The following is a 26,130-nucleotide window of genomic DNA, read 5'->3' on the forward strand; positions in this document are numbered from 1 at the left end:
GACTTTTACCAAAATAATGATTTATAGTATATCCAACTATTTACAGAGAAGATCCGTTTATAGAAGGATGAAGTGGTTTTGTAATATAGCGTAGGTGAAACCATGATGAAGACTCATTCATTTCATCTGCTGGCTGTGTTGCTGAGTTAATCTTCAAAGTGCATGTTGCTAAAAGAGGGAAGAACAATTGATGACTTAATTTCTAAATTTAAAAACTGTCATTGAAATGAATCATAATGAAACAGTCTAATGTTTAAATGAAGTGCCATCAGCAGTCTCCTGGCATCCCGCCCAGCTGGCAAGGGAGCCCCAGGCTCCAGGAAAATGCACTGGCCTATCCCACTTTATTCAGATGCTAAAACATGAGGGTGAGCACACACTTCAGACTCAGAAAAAAGGTCATTCCGATTTAAGATTTAAACTAGAGTTGGAGGTTCTGTTATCAGTGAATTAACTGTAGACACACCTAGACTAAGGAAAATGTAAGTTGATTTCTTGCTTTTGGGCATGTGTTTAAATGACTCAGAGGCAAAACAGTTCTGTTTTTATAATATGGTGGTTGTATGTGTGTGAGTGTGTGTTTCCACTTAATGGCTCTATCATGTCCCTGGTACTCTAATAGTTCTCTCCTTTATTGAATTAACTTTCTTCTTTCTCTTCTTTTTGTTTTATCATTTTCTTTAATTCCAATTTTAGCTCAATAAATCAGCCTTTACAATAGCACTTACATCTTCCAGATTCCAGAGGAATATCCTGGCAGTCCCATCCACCAGCTAACAGCCCTCTCCTCCCTAACCACCCCCCCACCATCCCTACTCCAACCCCCAAGGACATCCCTACTGGCCCAGGGGACCATGTCGGTGGGCACAGCTTCCACCAGGTTGACCTTTGGCTGATCTGTCCCTTTTGAGTCATAAAATAAGCTGGAAATATCTCTTTTAAAAATACCTATATATATTTTAAGTACCTTTCTAATAAGCTTGTGAAGTAATTGATCCACTGCCTATGACTAGCTTGAAACCTCTTCCTGAGGTTGGAGAAACACGACAGCAGTGTATGAGGATAAAACTATTGCTTTCTGTTCATTACCATTGACCATCTTTTGAGTAACTTCACAAACAAATTTTGTGTCTTTAACAAACAAGTGTCTTTAAACAAATAAGCTTGTCCACTTGAAAAAATTGTAACTTTCAAATACAGTTGGTCTTGAATAATCTTTTTTTTTTTTTAAAGAAAATATCCTCTTACCTAAGGTAATTGCAGTATTTTCGGTTTCAGAGATATTTTAACTGGGCATGTTTTTTCTTTAGTTTTGCTAGTAATTTTCAGAGACTCTATTTTGAATGAAATAGAACTGGAAGAATTTTTAAGTTGCACCTTTAAATGATGTTGGGATTTTATTCCATTAGAAGTGCTCTTCTGTGAGTGAGGATAGGGATCTGCACATGAAAGCATGCTCTCTGTGACTGGGGTTTGTAGTGGATGCTGGAGTTCTCTGTTTAGTCCTGCCCTTCAAAATGAAGGCTTCCCTGCAGGACATGCCCTACCCCCAAAGGGTGTTGCCTTGCTTAATTTTCTGCTCCCTCTCCCAGGACAGCCCCAATCCAATGGCTGTTAATGTGAGGAGTACAACAGCCTGGTCCTCTTGCCTCAATTCAGGACACTCTAAGGGGCCATCCCAGCTCCAGAGCTCCCTGTAGAGGATGCTGAGGCCTCAGCTGCAACCACATCACAGTCTAACCTCACCCTCTGCCTGGTCCAGCTTCCCTCACTCTGTCACTGGTATTCCCAAGAGCATGCACAGTAAATGTCCTGCATGCAAATATCCATCTTAGAGTCTGCTTCCCCAGGGTAATTTCAAGAGTCTACTGCCATTCTAGAAACCTTCTGAGGCAAGACTTTAAGCCTTCTACTTGAAAATCTTGTCTTAGAGTTAGTTACCACACACGAAGCCAGAATTAGTTGGAAACTGTAATGCACACGCCCCAAATGTGCCTAGCACCCCCTTCCTACAAGCCTGTGCTCAACCTTTAGAACAAAGACACTTACAGGTCATCTCTCCCCTTAACCAGGAAGGTTGAAACGTGTAGGCAAAATCAGTTGCACGAGTCACAGACTCCCACCCCAGAAAATTATACAACCATACATAATTCTGGGTACAATTCCAGGAGGATAATAAACCTCCCCGCCTCAAAGCCTCCGTGGACCCCAATTTAAGACCTGCTGCTTTATTGTGAAGGTAGCAACAACTCACAGTCTTAACGCTGTTGCTCCAGCATAGGGAATAAAGAAAATTTTTTTAAGGATATTTACAAAGTCCTGATTTTTCTTTGTATAATTTCATCAGTAGGTTTCAAATAACCAAATATTAGCTCCAACTTACATTTTCCAGAGTTATATTTGCTGTCCTTGAACTTGTCTCTTTATGAAATTTCTTCCTGGTACAGTAGACACTGATGAGGGTGACGACCAGCATCAGGGCAAACACAGCAGCAGTGGAAGATGCAGCAATGACAATGGTGTCTCGAACTGAGCCTCTCTTTTCACACCTTTCTCCCATGTACCACCAGTCTTGCCCTGACGGACACCTACATATTTGGAACGTGACTCAGAGTTATGAGTTGATATTTAAATCTGAAAATCTTCACCATTGAATGTGTGGGTCAACACTCAGGTCCCTGACAGATGGAACTGTTTGTCACCCACTCCGGACCAGAAAGGTTGTTTCGATTAGCACAGGAGGCCAGGCAGGGCCAATGGAAAGGAACAATGGAATTACTCCTAATCTGGGACTTAACACAGCACCTCCCATTTGGGAAGGGAAGGTAGCATAGGTAGTGGAGAATATTTAGTCCTCAGTGTCCCAGTCCTTCCATATTCTAGCTATGACCGTGGCCAAGCTCTTCTCAGAACTTAGGTATCTCCGTCTAGGAACTGGTGACAGTCACATTAACCCCACTGAACCGTTATAATGACTTAATAAGATATGTAACTCATGAGGACTGTTTCAGGCAATTGGAATATAATGTGCTGTCTTTGCATAAATAATTTTGTCATTCTGCTGGCAACCCAAAGTTCCAAATGGAGAGCAAAAAATAAACATCTTATCAACGGTTTTGAGACAAGAATCAATTGATTTCACTCACATGAAATATCATATGAATCCTACATTGTGGGAATGAAAAAATGTGTAACAGAAGAATGGGTAGATTGCATCCTTACCTGCACTCAGCTTTGCCATGCTGGAGAATGCAGATGCCATCATTCTCACATTTGAAGCTTGTGCAAGGGTCACTGACGCTCGAGGTTGGGGCTGGCTCATCTTGGGTAGTGTTAAGGTGGGATATATCTAAGGAGGGTGGCAGGAGAGCATGCAGGGAAATCAGGTTGGGGCTTAACAAGCATTTGATCTTTACATTTCAAAGTAAAATGTTCACGCTTCAGGTCTGTGAGAATTTCAGGTAATCTTAAAGCACTAACTGGTAACATTCACAGGCAGAGAAGTAATAAACAGGCAGGTTGAAATCTAGACACAAAGGGAAGCTGGGCCAGCCTGTGGGGCTACAAGTGACCACGTGCTTGCCTGGGCCTGGGCATGGAAACCGCCAGTATTCCTGGAAATGTAATTATTGGCTGTCATGGCTAAGAAATTTTAGAAAACAATAGATTAATGCTGTTACTGACAAGATATATGTGTGTGTGCACACTTCCGTATATATGTATGTATACATATTTGAAAGAGACAATGAAGACATACCACTTCCACTGTAATTTTATGTGTCCGTGATGTTTTTACTTCTGGAATCCTAGAGTTAAATTCCAGGGTATAATGGCTATACTTTATTTCTAAAGAAGTCGTCGAAACTAAAACTTTCCGCGATCGCTCCACGCAGTGGTAATTGAATACTTTATCCTGGAACTGTCCCTGCTCCCCTTTAAATTATTTTCATATTGTTAATGATTCACAACGACAACAAAAACCCCACTCATGCCCATTTCCTCCCACACCTCTATCTAATATATCTAAAAATGGAATCCGGAAGAACACAGTAAATAATCAACAACCACAAAAAAATAGCTTAGATAAAATTATTTTTATTGACATACCTTCCACTGTCAGTAGGATATAAACATCACCTCCTTTCATAAACTCTCTGCTTTTCAGCCTCTCGTAGGTCACGATGGCACTGCGTCCATAGCCCTTACTTCTATGAAACTGAGTTCCATTAGGGAAAAAAGCTAGTGTTCCCACCTTGGAAGGCCTGTCCCAAAAATAGCTTCCATCATCTGAAAAAGCAATTTATATTAATGGGTCATGTTTAGCATCACCATAGCTTTTGGTGGTAGGAAAGCACAGGCAATGTGAAGCACAATTAGGATAGAGCCCAAAAAATTAAATGATGCTCTTGACTGTAATTATTCCCTGGCAATTATTCTTCACTAATACTGTCCTAAAGGAAATGAGATTGTGTGGTAGGGAGGACCACATTTTGGAATATGAGTGGAGAGTTACCAAAAGTTTCCTACGTGGAGTGTCACACTTCTACTGACTGACCAGTGTAGAAACTCCACTGCCGATTAGAATCATTCTTTAGTGGTTTTCTGAGTTACAGACAGTCCTTTTAACTGAGTGAAATCAATACGCTACTGAAAATTTTTAGTATTAGCATAGAAGAATTCATCTCATCAACTGTTCACCTAACAGAGCAAAATCCCTCAGGGAAAATGTTGTGAAAAAAGTAGAGAAATTCTGAACATCAAATATGCACCCCAAGTCACTCAGGTCCATTCTTTCCATACATAGAATTCAGATTTGGCAATGATATTCACCTTTCCATAATTCCATTTTTTACTTCATTAGGTTCCCAGAGGGCAAAGGATTATTACAATTAGAAATGTGATCATTGCTTTTGGGGCTCTACTTCTGTGTCAGACTAGAAAGATGGGGAATGATGTCACCGTTGGCAAGTCCTCCAGAACTCTCTAACAAGAGGTTACAATCCATTCTCACACCCTTCCCAACACTACAGAGCACCTACTCAACATCTTCCTTCTGATCAAAAACCACCCCCATAACAAAAGCCAAACTGTTTTTGATAATTCCAGTGGCACAACCAGGACAGCATGGCTTAGGAGGACTCAAAATCTGAGAGTCTCTCCAAACCAGGCTCTCCCACAAGCATCCTTGCTTGATCGGTAGAGATACTTTTAACAAAGTTGTGGGGTTATTGTTACTGCCCCAGTTTTACTGCTGAGGACACTGCGGTTTGAAGAGGTTATCTGCTCAAGGTCACATAGCTAATCAAAAGCAAACCTTGGAATTTGAACCCAGGCAGGTCAGACTCTAAAACCAACAACACTCCTCGTACAACCCTGGGAATTCAGGTATTGTCATCAGTTGCCAAGAATACAGCCAATATCTTATCAATTTGTTGGCATCTCTGCTGACATTTCTGACAGTCTCCTGCCTGGGAGACTCCATCCACAAAACTGCTGAAGCCCTTCCCCTAAATGCCTTCTGATCCTGAGATTTGGGGCTCAGAATTCCCTGGCTACCTGACTGTGCGGTCCTTCATTCCCAAATCATCCATCCCTCCTAGAGCAATGATTGTATATTAGCAGTAAGGAAGATGAGTCACAAACCGGTGATCAAAAATGGGTCTGTAGTTATACTCTGCTGGCTGGACATACGCCGTCGAACGTCAGGATTTTGATCCAAGATTGTCAAGGTGAATTGTTGCCAAGGACATGGCCATGCTAACTGATCATCATTGGCTCCAGAGATCAAGTGGAAATACACTCCTATGTAAGGCAAGCTATACAGATCCAAGTAAATCTGAAAGGCATAGCCTTTAGAAGAATAAAATGGAGGGCTGAAGATAGCTCCATCGGGGCTGCCAATGAGCTGTGTGAAATTCCTTATATGCCAGACATGATGAGGGCACTGTGTTTCTGAAAGATTGATGTCGTCAATAGACAGGCCACCCGATGAGGCACCAGTGCCTCTGACCCCCATAAATACCACTCTAAATTTGATAGTCGCTTTCAGGGTTACGTGGTAAAGTTGCCAGCTTCCAATGGGTATATCTGCAAAAGAGACATTATTCCACAGAGTACAAAGGACTATGAATCACGTGCAAATTGACATTAGCGTTCTAATCTTCATAGAGATCTTTCTAGTGCTACTGCTTTCTGCAGGTGTGAAGTATATCTTTCTTACGCCTCCAGCCTAGGTCCGGTTACTTCAAGGCATTTCTGTGGGGTGGGGCAGCTCTCTGGAATATTTGGATGCTTATCTAGCTGATTCTTAGATAGATCACCCTTTCCCAGAGCTAGGTGAGCAAACAATAGCATCTAACTCATGAGTACTCCACGCCCAGATTACAAGTTACCTCCCGTTCAGTTAGTTAAACAGACAAGCAAGCCCAATACTCTATACTTGTACCCTAGATTCCTGTGATACTCAGACAGAGCCTCCTTTAATCAATTTATACTTTGATTGGAATACTTCCTTCACATGCAAAGTTTTCAATCAACTCTTTGGCAGTATTAAGCAGGAATTCATCAAACTCTAGAAAGCCCACATCCTACAATAGACTCTATGTTACAAATCAGATATTTGGTACCATCTCTTTTCTCCCCAAGCCACACTTCCCCCTCCACTTATTACTCCTTACCCCTAGCTAGCAGCACATGGTATGACATCTTGTCTTATTTTCTTATATCACATACCCAAATAAGAAGCAGTCCATTAAAAAATTTTCAGAAGTCCCCCCAGGTAAAGAATAGTTTGTCAGCTTCCCTGGTGGCACGGTGGTTAAGAATCTGCCTGCCAATGCAGGGGACACGGGTTTGATCCCTGGACCGGGAAGATCTCACATACAACTAAGCCCATGTTCCACAACTACTGAGCCCACGCACCACAACTACTGAAGCCAGTGCATGCACCTATAGCCCATGCTCCACAACAAGAGAAGCCACTGCAATGAGAAGCCCTCACACCACAACAGAGTAGCCCCTGCTCTCTGCAACTAAAGACCCAATGCAGCCAATAAATAAATAAATAAATTTATTAAAAAAAAGAATATCTTGGGAATTCATGTCAAACTAGTAGTTAACACAATGCCTTAAAACTTAAATATATTGGCACATAAGAGAAACACGTTGCTTGAAAATAAGTTAGAAAGATCCAAATTACAGGAAATGTTATTGTCCATGGAAGGACTCCAGATTGAACAAAAACCTTTCATGAGAGTTTCCACTTCATTTTTTTTTTTAATATTTATTTATTTGGTTGTACCAGGTCTTAGTTGTGGCAGGTAGGATCCTTAGTTGCAGCATGTAAACTCTTAGTTGTGGCATGCATGTGGGCTCTAGTTCCCTGACAGGGGATCGAACTTGGGCCCCCTGCATTGGGAGCACAGAGTCTTATCCACTGTGCCACCAGGTAAGTCCCTCCACTTCATTTTTATCAGTACTTTCAGTTTAAATTCTGGACTCCTAAGCAGCTTTCTTAAGTACATTCTGTGCTATTGTCTATCAATAGTAACATCCATAGATTGCTAACGCAGAGGACTATATATGTATAATCATATGTGTGTAATAATCTTATCATCTTTTATATATGCATTAGATAGATATGAGGTACATGTATAATGTGTGTGTGTATAAATGTATATATATATGTATGTAGAATGAGGTTAAGAACCTCAGCTTATAGGTGTTCATGAAGGAAAATATCATCTATGTTTCCGATTGTTTCTCATTGTTAAATGGGGGGAAATGGCATGACATATGGCATAATATGGATCAATTATATACTAGGTTTTAGTCAATTCATTCAAACCAAGAGATCACTGTACGGAGCAGAGAGTGACACAGATGCCAGGCCACAGCCCCTCCCTTCCTCAGGGAACCTTCTGAACTATCTGCTCTAACAGGTGGTCAACACGACCCACCTCCCGAACGTGTGATTGGAAGGAAGGGTGGCCGCGCAATCAGTGTTGCCCTCTCTCCACTCAGAATTGCACCAAATGATGCATTTAATCCCAGTCATAACAATTAGACTCCTTCGCTGGAATGTATTTTTCTAGGCTAGAAACTAGAGAAAGAGTCCCTTCTCTAGTCTGATGGCACATTTGGTAAAATGTAAGCTGGGAAGTGAAACAGCCAAAGCACCAGTTTTATGGACAAAGTTGTCTGAGATAACAGGAAAGATCCCCAACCACATTCAGAGACAGGTCCCATCCTGCCTGAGGCCAGTTCCTCTTCTCCATTCTACAGTTTATTTATGTTGAGCCAATAACTCTTCCCATTTTGCATAAGCTAGTTTCCATTATATTTTTATTACTTGCCAAGACCTGCCTTTCCCAACACCAAAGACTGATCTACAGTTTCTTAAGTGTCACGTATTCTGTAGCACAGAAAGGATTCTGATTTTAGCTTCCTAACCATAGCATAAAACAAGTAGGATCAGGTTCTACGTTGAAAAGTGCTAAGTCCATAGCCCCTACCCTGTTGTAAGTGGTTGCATTAAGGGTTAAGATTGCCTCACTTTAAACCCAAGAATAAGAATGTTGATATTGTACCTTTTATTTCTTCCACAAGGGTTAGAGTACCGTTCACACTGCCTGGAGGATACTCCCTGATATAGATGTTCAGTTGGTCATTTTGACTTCTACTGTTATATAAAAAAAATTGCAAGCACTGAAATCCTCGTTTAGGGTATAGTACTCTACTCTCCAGCATTGCTGTGGCCCCCTCCTTTACAGAGCCACTGTTGAAATGCATGAAAAAGCCAGAACCTGTTAAGAGGACAAAAGTAGAACTGAGAAAACGGATATTGGATACAGGAATGCATGTCTGTGGGCATCCTATTTCCACCTAGTTCCCACTGAATGCAGAGCACTGTTTTGAGCATTTAAATGCAGTTCCTTGAGCAGGTAGTCTATGAAAAAATTGTTACCTGCTTGGTCCAGCCTCTCTCTCTCTCTCTCTCTCTCTATGTGGGACCACTATTCACTATTCAAATCTACATTTAACAAACATATTTTTTATTGAAAAAATATTTGACATGTACCACTGTGTACATTTAAGGTATATAACATGTTCATTTGACACATTCGTGTACTGGCATCTGCTTGTCATTGTAGCGATAAATAACACTTCTGTGACGATACACAATATCACTTCTGCTTGGTGGTGGGAATAATTAAGCATAGTCTCTTAGCAAGTTTGATGATTATAATACAGTATTGTTGCTTATATTTGCTATGCTGTACATTAGACCTCTAGGGCTTATTTACTACTCATTACAAGTTTGTACCTTTAAAACAACATCTGTCCTGTCCCCACCAACCCACCAAAAAAGAAAAAGGGAAAGCACCTCCATGCTCTTAGAGACCTCAACCCCTGCCCAGAGCATCTGAGCTGTCAAGCAATGGCCCTGGGTTCTGAAGGCTAGTTTTACATAGTTGCTGCCAGAAATGAGCAAATAAATAAAAATGTGGTGCTTGCAGCCACATAAATGACTATCTGATTCAAAACAAAATTTCAACGGAAAAGGATACCCGTCTGAGTAAAATTAAATAAATTGTACTTTCTATCCTCATTTAAAGTATTTTTGTAACAGGAACGTGTAATCACAACCAGCTGAAATTCTGAAACTGATCACTTCACAGTCTGGTGCTGTAGACTGGAAGGTCTCTTGGATTCTGCAAGAGAAGCTTTGAGTAAACAACCCTACTTCTCCAGAGAAAAGAGTCCTTTCCGGGAGGGGCAGTCCCTCCTGCTGCGGGCACACGCTACAGGTAGAGGCTTCGCAGAACCCAGGGCTAACTCACGGGATAAAAAAAGCAGACTCGGACAGTAAGAGCAAAGAAATTAACCATATCCTTGTAAGGCACAGAAGCAACTCCTGAGTAGTGCTAGTGGGCTATCATTAACAATTCTAGTAAAAATAAGAACGCAAATCCCAGTATTTCACAGCAAAGAAAAAGCCTCGAACCACTGAGAGTAAAACCTGGAAGAATCTCTCTCCTGTTACCTTTGCACTGGTCCATGTTGGAGTGATCACTGTCTGGCCCCTCGGGAACCTCGGAGACCCATAGCCAGTCAGCACTATCTTCTGAACTTTGAATCATACCACACACGTTTTCCAGTTCAAAATTGCATGAGTCCATAAAGCTCAAGGAAGAGGCTACCAAAGCAAAAAAATCCAGTTACTGACACTCATATATACCATGATAATCTAAGTAATAAAAACTGAGCTTATCCAGAAGCACTAGGAATTCTAGGATGACATTAAAGGGGACTCGTCGCTGATTCTGGGTGATGGTGGCTTAAAGATCTCTTGATATCTGCAAAACCAAGACAACTGACCAACTGTGTAATTCTGTATAAGCTGCCTGCCCCAAGCCTTGTTTATCAGGTTAACTATAGAAACCTAAGTCTACACTCCTCTAGTTATTCAAATTAATAAATCACAACCCAGATTATTTGATCCCATTTATATCATGACTACACCTCATAGGGGCTAAAAAGAGTTTTGAATATCACGTTGGTCCACATTTGAATTAGTGACAGCTTCAAAAACTTGAGTGGGACAAGCTGCTATAGGACTCAATTTGTTTTTATCCCTGAAGCCCAAAACTTGTGTGAAGAAAAATACTGCTTCCATGTTGTAGTTGGGGATCTGGGTGCTATTCTGGTTTGATTTTTTTGTTTGTTTGTTTTTGTTTGTTTTGTTTGTTTTTTCTTTTCTTTCTGAATAGCAAATGTCAACTATCAAACTATAATTATCAAATAATTATCTAATTATAATTTCAGAAAACCCAGCAACACTCAGCAAAATGGTGCAGAACAGAATGTTTTCCTACAGAGCAGAGAGGAAGAGAAGTCATTTCAAAGAGCCTGTCACATACAGCAGTTATACAGTCGATTCAACTTTAAAAGATCAGAGTCACTGAAATCCATTCGTTGGCCGATCATATCCATGTAGTCTGGGATCTTTGTTACAATTGTTGGTTCTGGTCCATTCTGGAATGCAGTTTTACTGTAGTGCATCACTGAGATGTAATCATAGGGTACATTCAGGGAGTCTGTTTTTTGGTCATCATAGGATTGAAAATTTTTCTCTTTGCCTAAATGATAGATAAAAATCTTTAATTAGTTAATGTGCACCAAATTTAGTTTATCTTACTCTAAAGACTGTTAACTTAGGAATAAAGGCTATAAAAAACATAGTGCAACCTTGGCTACAACTGACACTCTGGTATTTCAAGAGCGTTTCACACATTCCTTAGAATAGACTATTCAAACTTAGAATTGTGATACCAGCTGTCATGCTGAACTTATCTAAGGTTTCATTACAGCCCAAAGTTGGATTATAGCATTTGGCTTAAGGTTCTAAGAACTGCTAATGGAAAGAAGGATTCTAAAAGGTGTTGTTGAAACACTCAGGGTCATTGGCAAGCCATAACAAAAAGTTGGGTATCCTCAACAGATGGAGATGAAAATAAGAGGACTTTGGGAGGTGTGGTGGGATGGGACCTGGGAATGATAACATAGTCATCAGAAAGGATTGACATCATCAGTGATTTCTTAGTTACTGGAATATCTGTAGATGTATGTAAATAAATACACTTAGAGAAGATTCCTGACTGCTTAGCATCATGCTAATGGGCCACTGATGGCAACATGAAATTGAATAATTTTGTGGACACAAGGTGGATTTCATCACCAAAGCATAAGGATGTGTTATCAAATCGAGACAGATGTTTCTAACAAAAACAAGACATTGGAAATCCTAAAGAGTGAGGCCATGGATTAAAGCTAAACACTTCTCTTGTTCTAGAAATCCCTTAGTCAGCCATAGTGCCTTCCCCTAGGTTCAGGGGGGAGGGGAGGGGCAGTGGCAAGTAGTGTGATATTAGGATTGTGATGTCAGGGGCCCTCAGCACAGAGCAGCCCTCACTGGCCTCACTTGATAGCAATGCCATCCCTCCGCTCCCCCTCCCCCACTGCCAACCCCCCGCCCCCTCTGCCTCCCCCACCAGCACCCTCCTCCTCACCTCCCTCCCCCTCGCCATACCTTACGGAGGCAGGACAGATGGGGAAACTAAGCGTCACTGCAGAAAACATGAAGTTCTAGTTGGACATGGTTATTAGAACCTTTCTGACTTTGAGCACAAAGTCACAAAAAGTTCAGGCTGTTCAACGACTGCAGTGTTCCCCAATATGGGCTCCGAAGCACAATAAATCCAAATATTCCACAAAAAGCAAAAAAAAAAGCGTGATCAAGTCACTCTGGGAAATGCTCCTTTTGGAGGTTTACAATTCATATTAGTCTAGCAAAGACTCTGAACCATACAGCAGTGTAAATAACTCTTTCATTTCTTTTACCCTAGGATTTCCCAAATTAATTTGACCACAGATTCCTTCCCACACAACACCTGTGAACAAATTGTGAGCTGGCACTCCATAAAATAATCTTTGGGAAACACTGGTTTCTAAGATCACATCCAGCTCAAACTGGGGCTCTGGAATACTGTCCCCCAAAACCTTCAGGCACTTCAACTCCTATTGAATTAGAGCCAAATCGAGTAAGATCAAAGCATCAGAGTTTTCCCATTATTAATAGACAGCAGCAATGGTAGAAGAGGGCACACGTTTAGAAATTCAGTATTTAACTTAAAAACAATGTAAGAAAACAAGATAAATGTACCTGAAATAATTCGGTCCCAAATTATGGTGACATAGTCATCACGATCAGACCGAGACTGTTCATGCCAGAACCCCAGGGCGTGGAGAAACTCATGTTGAACAGTTCCTATTCTGTCACAGTTGTTTCCGATGGAGACTGTTTGCCTCCCAATATGCTTATTTCCCACTGAAGACCAGCAGCTTACAGGAGAGGTTACAGAAGAAGGGGGAGAGGGTTTTATATTGACACAGGTTGAGGTCCTAGGGCAAAATCCCTAATGCCTAATACTTAGTTACCCACCTAGATCCTTCACCTCTCTCTAGACACCATGCATTTCTCTCAAAACTCTGGTGAGGTATGAAAAGCCTTCCAGACCAGATGATCTTTGGAGAACTTGGGCTGACATGAACTGTTAAAAAGGAGTAAGTCATCCTCCAGTCAGCCTACTCCTGATTTTTTCTGGAAATTTCAAAATTTTTCAGATGGTCTTTGAATAAGGGTTTTATAGGTACAGCAACCACTCAGAATTGCTGACCCTGTGTCAAATAACTATCATCTTCTTAACCGAAGTAGTAAGAGTTCTTAGATGAAAATAAATTTAAATATACATGCACACATGCATACAGACGGATTTTACATGAAGGCAGAAATAAGGAATATAGAAACTATAAGACAAACAGGCTGAAGTTTACAGAGTCGTAGGGTGGATGGCATGAGATCCCACCTTCCTTGTCTTAACATTGGCAGTCTTGTTGTATGTAGGAAAATATAATTTTATGGCTAGAGAAACTAGATGCAGCACATAGCAATGGAAGCCCCCAGCCCTTCTCAAGGTTAGGGTTTAGGGCAATTGCTGTGATGTAATGCCCCTGCCACCACAGTTCTCATCACAACACTTAGAAGACAAACTCTTCAATTTACCCATTGCCCTTGAACACTGATATGTAGTTGGGTTCTCCAGACCAAGGCTTGAAGTCAATGCATGTTTTCAGGCGATAACGTTCAAATGCCTTGAGGATAACTCCCTTGGCATTCATTTCTGAAAGAAGAAAACAAACAAAAATAAACGTTAAAATTATCACCAAGACAATTCACCATGAAAACAAGCCATGCAACGTATTGTCTATCGTGAGTTAGTCCCTCCATGAATATTTAGTGTTTTCTTTTTACAAAACTTAGTATACAGGACCAATTAAGTATCACATGAAAGTATTTGGTTGTTCTTCAGATACCTTTTTTCACCCCATATATATTTCTCTGGAGTTATTAGAGGTACAAATAGCAAAAAGGGCATTTCCTTACCTTAGAGACCATATACATTGGTTCACAGGCAACCAAAAATGAACAGTCACATGCTTCATCTAAGAAGCTATAATATGTATTTAAAGCCTCACAGAGTTTTTTTAATCTGAAGACCTTGAGATGAGAGGAACCATGAATATGTTGAAATAGTATACAAAGAATCATGTGTATATATCTATCTCTGCAAAGTGCATTTTCTGGGGAGAGCGTTCATAAGATTTGCAAGTTCAGGGTCCAAAATACAAATAAGAACCATTGCTTTCAAGTTGAGTGATGCTAACAGGTTAGATAGAATGGAGCTCCAATAAAGCAGAGGCATGAAAGCAACAAAGAAGTGCAGGAAAAGAAGCTCAGAGGGCAACCCAGAGGAAGGGGCTGTTTCAGGTGCATATGGAGAGACAGTTACAAATGGGGTCAAGTCCTGGTGAAATGAAGCATGGTGGCTACCGGGAGGTGGGAGACAGTATGGCAGAGTAGATGGTATGTGGACTTTGGAACCAGACACACCTAAGTTCTCCCCTATCCTCACCACTTATTTTTGATGTACAGTCTTTGCCAATTTAATTCGCCTTTGGAGCTTTGGTATTATCATCAGATCAGCTAAATGGGGACTTAAAATCAACTTTGCAGGGATATTGTGAGGATAGCAAAGAAAGTAGAGGTGAAGTTCCAAGTACAGTAGTCTCCCTCTGTCTGTGGTTTTGCTTTCTGTGGTTTCAGCTACATGCAGTCAACCAAGGTCCAAAAATATTAAATGGAAAACTCCAGAAATAACTAATTCATAATTATTAAGTTGCATGCTGCTCTGAGTAGCTTGATGAGATCTTGTGCCATGCCACTCCATCCCACCAGGGATGCCCCAACCTTGGACATCCATTGTCTGCTCCCAACACCCAATCATTGACATCTTCATGGCTCAATGACCCAGCATCACCTGGAGAAGATGATCCTCCTTCTGATGTGTTGTCAGAAGGTCAGTAGTAGCCTAACACTACATCACAATGCCTACATCGTTCACCTCATTTCATCTCATGATGCAGGCATTTTATCATCTCATATAATCACAAGAAGAAGGGTGAGTACAGTACGATAAAATATTTTGAGAGAGAGAGACCACACTCACATAACTTTTATTACAGTTTATTATAATTGTTCTATTTCTTATTAGTTACTATCTCTTACTGTGCCTAATTTATAAATTAAGCTTTATCATAGGTATGTAGTATAGGAAAAAACATAGTATATATAGGGTTTGGTACTACCCCCAGTTTCAGGCATCCACTGGGGGTCTTGGAACATATTCCCCAAGCATAAGGGGGCATTACTGTAAAAGTGAGCATTTATCAAATGTTTATTTCCTTCCTACCTTCTTACATGTCCATTGCACAGACATTTAAAGACGTTATTCACAATGCTTCTGTCTAGGTGAAGATAAAGAACAGGATACACATGGGACCTAAAATCCATGAATCTACAAGAGGCACTGGGAATTCAACCTTTTACAATACCACACAAATAATACATGTTCATTGTAAATGTTAGAAAATATAAACAAAAATATAAACAAACAAAAAAAAGAAATTATAAGATCTTATCCAGAAATAATCAGCCACATTGAATACACAAAAATGTATTCACATTTTTCTTATGAATACATACATACATAATATATATATTTTTTTATAAAAAATAAAGCTGCAGCCTACATAATATTTTATAAACTATTTTTTTCACTAAATAATGTATCTTAAACTCTTACTTCATCAGCAAGTATCGTTTTTACCTCTTTAATGGCCACATTATATCACTGTAACATATATAAGTAACTTCTTGTCATCAAATATTTAAATTGTTTCCAAATTTTCTGTATTGCAAATATCACATCTGGATCACTATTTCAGATCTATCACTTCCTTAACACAAGGCATGATGATACCAAACACCACTTGACTGTTTCTGAACTGAACGTAAAAGGAGCTTGCTTGTCTAGGCCTTTTATCAAAGCTTAATGAGCATAGTTTCTATCCTGCATTGAATTGTTTGGAGACTCAAATAAGGGAATAAATGTGAAAGTTTTGTAAAAACTATAGCTTTCTATCAAGATAAGATCCTTATTTACCCTGTGACTTTATTTACCAAGGGCTATAACTCACTTTGCATCACAGACGCAGAAAAGCTCCACCGGGGATCCTGTTAGCGAAATCCCCAGGCTCTGAAGGATAAGGCAGTTTCTAGACAGCCTAGGAGTTAAGCAAGCAGCTGTTCAGAATTATTTCCCCCTTGTTAGCCCCTTCCTGCTCCTAGCACTTTGGTCTTCATTTCTATGCCTACCCTTTATGCCTTTCCTCCCCTCCCTACTTCCCACTACCACTCACTTCAAATCTGGCACTCAGGCAAGCAACTGTAACTCATGGGAAGTTATTTCTGGTCACTTCAAGCGTTACGCCTTTCAGGTGAGTTGCATCTAACAGCCAGATACCGGAGGCTTAAGCTAAAAGACTAAAGCCTTACTGGCAGGATTTCATTTATAAAACTGTTTGAAGTTTCCTCAAAAAACTAAAAATAGAATTACCATATGACCCTGTAATTCCACTCCTAGGTATATATTACCAAAAAAAAAAAAAAAAACCCAAAACACTAATTTGAGAAGATACATGCACCCCAAATGTTCATAGCAGCACTATTTACAATTGCCAAGATATGAAACCAATCTAAGTGTCCACCAGAGATGAATGGATAAAGAAGATGTGGTACACGTATACATACTATGGAATACTACTCAGCCATAAAAAAGCATGAAATTTTGCCTTTTGCAACAACATGGATAGACTTGGAGGGCATTATGCTAAGTGAAATAAGTCAGACAAAGACAAATGCTGTATGATATCACTTATATGCGGAATCTAAAAAGTACAACAAACTAGTGAACATAACAGAAAAAGAAACAGACTCACAGATATAGAGAACATACTAGTGGTTACCAGTGGGGAGAGGGAAGGGAACAGGGGTAATATAGGGGTAGGGGACTAAGAGGTACAAACTATTAGATATAAAATAGGCTACAAGGATATACTGTACAACATGGGGAATATAGTCAATAGTTTATAACAAGCATAAGTGTAGTAAAACTTGTAAAAATTGTGAACCACTATATTGTACACCTGTAACATATAATATTGTACATCAGCTATATTTCAATTTTAAAAAAGCAAAAAAATTTTTAAAAAGAAACGGTACATAAAGCTCATAAGGTTAAGATAACTTTGGTTAAAATACATGGCAAAAATAGCCTAAGAGATACAGCAAGTTAAATCTCATTGAACTTTCACAGAACACAGGAGAATAAAATTTTTAAGGTAATATAAATATGATTTTGAAACAAAAGCATTTTTAAATTTTTAATCAAAAGATTAAAGCCAAAAATAAATATTTAAATAAGGAGAGGTTGGTAGAGGGGTACCAATATTCAACTGTAAAATAAGTAAGATCTGAGAATCTAATGTAAAACATGGTAACCCTAATTGATAAGTACTGTATTGCATAACTGAAATTTGCTAAGAGAGTAGAACATAAATGTTCTTACACACACACACACACACAAATGGAGAAATATGTGAGGTGACAGATGTGTTAATTAACTTGATGGAGGAATCCTTTCACAATGTATACATATGTCAAATCACCACAATGTACACTTCAAATATCTTATAATTTTATGTCAATTATACCTCAATAAAGCTGTTTTTTTTTAAATTTTAATAAAATGTTTCAGACTTTCCCCAATTTCAAAAGCCAATGAACATCATTCTCTCATGTTACACAAGCTCCTTATAGCTTCTATTCCTATTAATTACTGTTACTTTGGCTTTTTCTACCCTAGTCTTGGTTTTCATCTGTTTATGGCTTCAACCATCTCCTATACCCTTAAAAATTCCCTGCTAGATTTCTCTATCTTGAATGACCAGATCAGACATCAAGGCTTTATATGATATTTCCACCACAGTGAGCCTGATTTTCAAATTCTGCAAGCCAAAACCCAATTTCCACCATGTTTCTCTATTCCACCCTCTTCAAGACATATTCCCTATTCTTGCTAAAGGCATTACCATCCACCCAGTTGTCTAAGACATAATCTTGGGCACTAGCACTACTTCTTTCCCTAGACCCACCTTCTTCTTGATCTCCTGCAGCCAATCACCAAATCTAATTGCCTCCTAAGTCTCTCTTAAAATTATCCACTCTTTTCTATCCTTGCTGAGAGAGTCTTGATTCAGAAACTCTTTAATCCTTCCTTGAATTTCTTCAAGAGTCTAACTGATCTCCCTACTTTCTTTCTGTCCCACTGATAATAAGTCTTCTATACTGCAACCAAAGTGATCGCTTCTGCATTAAAAACTTTGGTGGCTTCACATTTCCATTGGTATACACACCAAGTTCTTTAACATGGGAAAGACTCAAGTTCTTCCCAATCTGAAGCCTGCTTACCTGTTCAACTTCATTATCTCCCCACTCTCAACCTAATTCCAACCAGGGGTTTTCTTCCTTTCCCCATGTCTTTGCACATAGTGATCCATCTGCCTAGAGCACGCTTCCCTTGCTGTCAGAGAATGCACTAGCCCCCATAGTGCCCTTCTGTGAATTAGAAAGAGGCACCTCACCATACACCAGAAAATAACACTATAATGTAAACTGAATGTACTTCAATGAAGGGGGGGAGGAAGGGGGAGAGAAAGGAAGGAAGGGAGGGAGGGAGGGACACCTCATCTGGGCAGATGCTGCAAATGCTGGCTTGGCAGATAGATGAATAGTACTTCATGCAAAGAAATGAATGCCTCTTGATGAATATAATGCAAACTTAATTTCAGTCCCACTTGTGCCCCCTCCCCAGGCACCGATGTGTGGTGTACAACTTGCACAAGCTTCATGGCACCCCTATTGCGTAGGGTCCCCTTCTCCCTAATACATACGCTTTTATACCTAGGTTGAGTTAAATGTCTTCCAATGTGCTCCTATAGCTCTTTGAACACATCACTAATCATAATATTTATTCCATTCTATTATAATTAGCTTTTGGTTTACCTGAATCTCTACTGAAATGTATGATATTTAAGGAAAAATTTCCCAAATGGCAGTTCCTAAACTGATGTTGGTCATGGATATCATTTTTACTAATCCGTAGGTAAAACGGGGAGCATGGTTAGAGTTTTCCATTACAATAAGTTTCTAATATAGAAAAGCTGTCCTTTCTTTTGGATTAGATTCTTCTGACTTTAGTATTAAAATATTATTTATTTTATTTTAAAAAAAAAGATGATAAAAGATAGTGGGTTCTTGTTGTTTAAGTTCCTGACTTGCCAAAATAAAATGTTAGTAAAAGAATGACAGTTCCTAAAGTTTTCTTTGGTTGGTTGTTTCATGTTTTTCACTCACATGTAAAGTCTGAACATATATGAAACTACTGCTTTAAAATAAAGACTAAAAAAATTAAAAAATTAAAAAAAAGTAAAGACTAGCTCCCTGATCTTTATGTCCCAAGCATCCAATACAGAGTAGCCTCTCCATAAATATTGGTTGAATTCATCCCTTTATTGGTCAAAACTCAGCAAATATTTCAGACAAAATCATTTAGGTTCTGCTCATTTTTCATTTTGCTTTTTTTTTTTAAGTAAATGTACTTAGCCACACAAAGCAACAAATAAACAAACAAAAAAACACTTTAAGGCCATGTGAGTCTTCCCTTGGAAATACTATCATCACATTCTGTCAGGAACATACTTTAGTTGTGGACACTCCAAAGTGAATACTAACCTAAGCTATCTTCTAGAACATATGGAATAGTATGAGGCCACCTATATCTTTCTCCAACGATGGAATTTCTTTCTTGTACCTGTCAAAAATAAGTGGGATTCATTGAATGTACCAGTCAAAAATTTATGAAACAATCAATAGTTAATCTAGAAATAAAGGAAGTTTTAAGCTTTCCCAGCCAGCCTAAACAAATTGCCAGTGTGTGTGCATGCATGTACACATGTGTGTATGCCTACTTTTATCATATTATAGCAAAGGTTTTAGAGGAAATAACTAATTTCTGTTTTTTTTAATAAGGAGAATGACAAGCTTTACTATTTCCTTTAATCTTATCATTTCACTTCAATTGTTCATATTTTTACATATCCTCGTAATTGTTAGCACAAGTTCATCTGCCTGATGCACAGTGAGGCCAAACAAACTGAAATGAAACATCAGAGTTTTGAGCAGAGAAAAGTTTATTGCAGAGCCAAGCAAGGAGATGGGTGGCTCAGGCCCAGAAAAACCCTGAGCTCCTCAAAGTATTTTTAAAGGCCAGGAGAGGGAGGTGGGTCGCAGGGTATGTGATCAGTGCATGCACAATTCTCTGACTGGCTGATGGGAAATCACTAATTTCTATCATTAATTTTGTTGATAAAGTTGAAGAAGCAACCATGCAAAATCATGTAAATAATGATAGTTGGAAAACTGGACTATAAAAATGGTAGATTCATAGACTAGATCCTATACTAGAGATTAAAAATATGCAAGAAGGAAGTGATAGCAAAACCTCAATCATCTTGATCTCATAATATCAGAAAAAGTCACACATGAACTAGGCCAAAGTTTTCAAAAATTTTTAAAGTATTTGAAATTTTTATAATGGAAACAATAATATTTCATTAATGTGTTCATCCAGCCAACAAAATAAACACTGTTCAAGAGAACAGAGAGCCATTGGTAACCAAACTACCAATGTTTCTACCTTCCTAGAGCTCATTCATACCTAGTGAAGGAGACAAACAGCACATAAGAAAAAAGTTTAAACAGGATATATTTAATAGTAGCAGAGGAAATAAAAAAGGGAGATGTGGACAAGAATAAAGGGATTGGGGAAGTGCATTAGATAAAGAGGTCAGGGGACTTCCTAGGTGGAACAGGGTTAAGAATCCACCTGCCAATGCAGGGAACACAGGTTCGATCCCTGGTCCGGGAAGATCCCACATGCCGTGGAGCAAATAAGCCCCTGTGCCACATCTACTGCGCCTGCACTCTAGAGCCTGTGAGCCACAACTATTGAGCCTACGTGCCACAACTACTGAAGCCCATGCACCTAGAGCCCATGCTCCACAACAAGAGAAGCCACTGCAATGAGAAGCCTGCACACCACAATGAAGAGTAGTCTGCCCCTCGCCCTCCACCAACCCTCACTGCAACTAGAGAAAGCCCAGGTGTAGTAATGAAGACCCAACACAACCAATAAATAAATAAGTTTAAAAAAAATAAAATAAAAGTACTCCAATTAAAAAAAAAAAGATAAAGAGGTCAAGACAGGACTCTTTGAAAGGATGACATTGAAGTTGAAATGAGAGTGATAAGAAAGAGCCAGAATGGAAAGGGAACCTGGAAAGGTCATTGCAGATAGAGAAAACAGAAGTTGCTCTGCTCTGAGGTAGGAATATGCTTGGTATGTTTTTCATGTTGAGGTCTGTGGCCTAAGGAAATGAGATCAAAGAAGAGAGGAGATAAGAGGAGAGGTAGGCAGGAGTTAAATCATGCAAGGTCCTGAAGGCTGAATAAATCTGGATATTATTCTAAACACAATAAGAAGCCATTGAAGAGTTTCAAGCCAGGAAGGGAAATAGTGGCATTGCTTATTTAAAAGATCACTTTGGGGACTTCCCTGGTGGCACAGTGGTTAAGACTCTGCACTCCCAACTCAGGGACTGGGGTTCAATCCCAGGTCAGGGAACTAGATCCCACATGCGTGCCACAACTAAGGAGCTGGTGAGCTGCAACTAAGGAGAACATGTGCCACAAATTAAGACCTGGCACAACCAAATAAATAAAAAAATAGAGTTTAAAAAATAAAATAAAATATCACTTTGCTGTGGGGGATAGGAGACATGGACAGCATGGAAAATCTTTTAGGAGAGCAGCATTTGAAGCAGATAAATTAGGAGAAAAGTGGATTCTCTGGAGTATATGTACATTGGAAATAGAAATGATAGAAGTTGCTGATGGAGCGGATGGCAGAGTGAGGGAAAGGGAAGAAGCAAAGGTGACTCCTCGGTTTTTTACTTATTCAGTGGAGATGGGGAGATGGGTGGTCATGACTTTACTAAGAGGGAAAACTGGGGAGGAACAGCTTGTATGGAAAATCAGAGTTCAGTTGAGGACACGTTGTATGTGAGGTATCTTGTAGACATTCCAATAGAACTGATGGATTGGCATTGGGTTACACAAGTCAGGAGCTCAAGGGAAGGAATGAACCAGAGTTATACATTTGGAGTCATCAGCACAGAGATGACATTTAAAGCCCTGGTACAGGGTAGGATCAAGGAGAGCAGAGTAGACCATGGACTAAAACTTCAGACACTGCAGGTCTGTTTCTTGAGTTGAAATTCACAGTGGGGGTTGAAGCATGTTTAAGCTCCCTTAAACTACATGTTAGGTACCTGTGTTCATTGGTGTGCCATGAGGGCTAGGTGAGAACCAGCACTCTTCATGAATCAAACTGGGAGGATCTTTATGTGGCAACACTACTTTCAGCCGTCAGAGTAGAAGTAACAAAATCTCTCCCTATGTTTAAAAGCCTGATTCATTGAATTTACAAATTCAGTTTAATGTTGCTTCAACTGACTTTAATCAGTGAGGTTCTATTTAAAAATGAAAATATCATCTTGTTCCAATAATGAAAATCACTCAGATCAATAAGACCAAGGCATACAAGGTGAGTGATGGTGGCTTTAAACGCACAGAAATCTGAGTTATGAATGATGAAGATACTATTACACGAATCCCTTCGAGTATAACCTATTCATTGACTGAATGTATCAACTATGATGTTACACCCTCCGAGACAGTTGGCCTTAACAAAGCCCATGCTGTCCCATCATCGTCAGATACTCTATCTTAGCTTGCAGTGGTTAATTGAAGGTTCTTCCTTGTATTATTTCAACTCACCTTAACAACTTTGATGTCTCCCTCAAAAAGATCCAGACCCAAACCTAAGAGGGAAGATAAAAATTCACATTAGCAGATTGGATTCAAACTCCCCACTTAATAAAGAATGTAAAAAAAAAAAAAAAGGTCCACAAACCTTCATTGATATCAAATATATCCCGGTCAACTCCACCATCTACATCTTTAACAAAAATAACAAAAACAGATTGAACATTGTGCTTATCAAAGAAGAAAATCTGTATCAATTACCAGTTAGAAGTAAGCAAGTTTCTTTCGCCTCAGATAAGAGAGTATCAGGTTCTGATTCAATATACATTGGTTGATTGATTGATCAATTGATTGACTGAGAACTTCCCAAGAGCAGACTTGGGGCCATGGGGCTTTTGCATATACACTCTTGTTTGACCCACATCCCTTGAATGCCAAATAACTTCAGGCATAGAAAATTGGTCACTTCATATAATATTGAACTTAATTTGAAAGACTAGATTAGATGACTAGATTAAATAGAAATCAGATGTTTAAATGTGGTCAAACCAGTCCAAACTACCCATATATTTATATACCTTACTAATAGTGTACCTTGGAAATCTCAAGCAAAATTCCTAAATTATATTTGAATTATTCTTAAGTTGCAAAGGGGCAGATAATATGGCCAAGTCTCTAAGTGTACAACTGAAGAGGATGGACATCAGGTTCATCTGATTTGACATAAAATAGCAAAAATAATAATAGTAGGCATTTATGGGATGCCAATATGTCAGTCATCATGTTTGGACTTTCTTATACCACCACCTATTTTTTTTGTTGAGTATGTAGAATCCCAGAGCAGAAACAATAAAATGTTCCTCAATAAATCAAAAGAAACCAGTGTTTGATCAAAGTTCAGTGCAATTATGCAATAATGCATATACAATTATGCACTGTGCTTAGCACTAAATGTGTCCTAAGTTCTTCCTCATATGCATTCTGTTGTTCTGTTATTCACATAACCTTTTTTTATTATGACATAGCACAAAACTCAAAATAGACTCACCAAAGATTTCTGGAGTTGGCTGGGAAACAAACACATAAAAAAAGATATTATTATGATGCCTGTGACATAAACGGTCTTATTGATTCTAAGTTATACCTAGCCATTTGTGGGGTTTTCTTTATTTCTTAATATTACAAATTACTTTCTGGCATATATCTAAGAGAGCTAAATCAGAGTCTGAGATAACTTTTTGGCCCAAGGGTCTTCTCATTTCATACAAAAAAAGGAACCAGCCTGTTGTATGAATTTGAAGGTTGAAAGAAACAAGAAACTGACTTCACAGGTTGAAAAGAGGACAGAACATGAGTCCTGCCCTCAAATAAGTATTCAGTTTAAACATGATTTTCTAAAGGATTCATGGAGCTATATTTGAAAAGCCTAATAATTTATTCCTAACATTGAAATATTATTATAATTTATAATGATCATTTAAAAAAGATTTTATTGAAAACATAAACCATGGTTTACTTTCACATTTCTCTCAAGACTCTGCCTTCAAAGACAATACCAAATATTTCAGAAAAAAATGTAGGGCTATAGTTTGCAATTGAGAAAAAAAAAAAAAGGTCAGTGCCTGCTTTGCCTGGGTATTATGATGGTTATATGACGTGAAAGAACTTGGTAAACTATAATAAAATGTCACACAAATGTAAGGTACAATTTTATTTAAATACGGCTTACCTGTAGCTACTAGAATCTAGATACTAAAATCAATTGGGGTGTTTGGCAATCAGTGGGAATAAACTGGTTGGATGGTGACCATCCTTTTGGATATTAATTAGTGCCTTGATTCTCACACTTTGGCCACACAGGCACACACTCACAGAGGAATGCCCATGCACCTCCTGAAAAAAGTTATCAAGTATTTGTTCATGATTACAGTTTTAATGAGTTTTAAATGGTATCGCTTGTTCTCACTGTTGTAGTTCTCTTCACAGAATACCAGCTCAACATAATAATTGTTATTTTAAAAAATCACAACTAAAGGGTCCCCCCCAGGCATTTGAAACTTTGTTTAAAACCTCGATTACAGTTACCAGAGGATAAGGGGTGTGGGGGCTGTGGGGGGGGGGGGAGATAAATTGGGAGATTGGATTGACATCTACCCACTGCTATATATAAAATAGATAACTAGTAAGAACCTACTGTATAGCACAGGGAACTCTACTCAACACTCTGTAATGGCCTATGTGGGAAAAGAACATAAAAAAAAAAGGATATATGTATATGTATAACTGATTCACTTTGCTGTACACCTGAAAACAACACAACATTGTAAATCAACTATATGCCAATAAAAATAAAAAATAAGTAAATAAATAAAACCTCAAGTTGGTTTATGGTAGCAACTACCTGTCACTGTAGAAACATTGGTCTAACCTGATGAAGAAGCAGAAGAGAAATCCCATGCTACAAAACTTAAGTATTTGCTGTGCCCGTGACATACAACATTCACTCCATCATGTCTCACTTTACTGTAACAGCAGTATGCATCCCATTCTGCAGTAAAAGTGGAATGATTTTCAAATTTCACATTTTCCATCTTATGAAAAGAAAACTTGTTACACAACAATGAAACTGAAGATAAAACATAACTTTGTCAGTGTCCCTGACTTTTCCTTTGGTGGGTCTTCTTCTTACTCCCAGTAGCCTGCCTGCCCCTGCTAGCCAAAAAGAAGTGTTTGTTTCATTAACATTTTTTAAAATTCCTTAAAAAACAAAAAATGAACAAACAGGTTGTTCTTTAATAATTGGTATCAACTACCCCCAATTTTTCTAATAGTTTTCCATACATTGTTTCCTTACCAAGCCAAAAACCAGGAGGAGGGCTGCAAAGAAGAGAAATGAAGGCAGATACCAAGAATCCATGCTGTCACTTCCAGCTGAAAGCTGCAAACTATGAAGTTCAGAGTAGCACTTACTTTTTAAAAGGCAAACATCATAACGTATAGCCTTTGATCTTAATGATCCGTCTAGCAGGTCAGCCCATTGCAGCAGTAATACCTCCAATCAAAAAGTTAAAGTCCAATATCCTTAACACACTCTGCAGAGTTCATTGGTTGTTTTTTTGTGGGGTTTTTTTTTTCTCTTGTGTCAACATTCAATAGCCAAGTGC

General features: G+C 38.9%; 1 protein-coding gene across 1 annotated transcript; it reads right to left on the reverse strand.

Annotated features, from left to right (window-relative positions):
• MEP1B (meprin A subunit beta) lies at positions 1-25,883 on the reverse strand. The gene is made up of 15 exons (XM_057699861.1): positions 25,821-25,883; positions 24,015-24,033; positions 23,115-23,159; positions 22,979-23,022; positions 19,814-19,892; positions 13,625-13,742; positions 12,725-12,903; positions 10,923-11,141; positions 10,046-10,198; positions 8,589-8,804; positions 5,644-6,087; positions 4,108-4,287; positions 3,223-3,349; positions 2,384-2,588; positions 1-168 (listed from the first exon to the last, which is right to left on the reverse strand). The coding sequence occupies exons 1-15, from the start codon at positions 25,881-25,883 to the stop codon at positions 154-156; spliced, it is 2,106 nt and encodes a 701-aa protein (XP_057555844.1). The 3' UTR covers positions 1-153.
• Between the last annotated feature and the right edge of the window lie 247 nt (positions 25,884-26,130).

The sequence above is a fragment of the Hippopotamus amphibius genome, chromosome 11 (assembly GCF_030028045.1).
Source record: "Hippopotamus amphibius kiboko isolate mHipAmp2 chromosome 11, mHipAmp2.hap2, whole genome shotgun sequence".
NCBI lineage: Eukaryota > Metazoa > Chordata > Mammalia > Artiodactyla > Hippopotamidae > Hippopotamus > Hippopotamus amphibius.

Excerpts from the sequence above, each read along its gene's own strand:
- MEP1B (XM_057699861.1), bottom strand. The coding sequence starts at position 25,883 with ATGGATTCTTGGTATCTGCCTTCATTTCTCTTCTTTGCAGCCCTCCTC. Across the intron at positions 23,023-23,114 it reads TATATTTGATATCAATGAAG|GTTTGGGTCTGGATCTTTTT; the intron begins GTTTGTGGACCT and ends CTTCCCTCTTAG. Across the intron at positions 3,350-4,107 it reads TATCCTACTGACAGTGGAAG|ATATATCCCACCTTAACACT; the intron begins GTATGTCAATAA and ends CACCCTCCTTAG.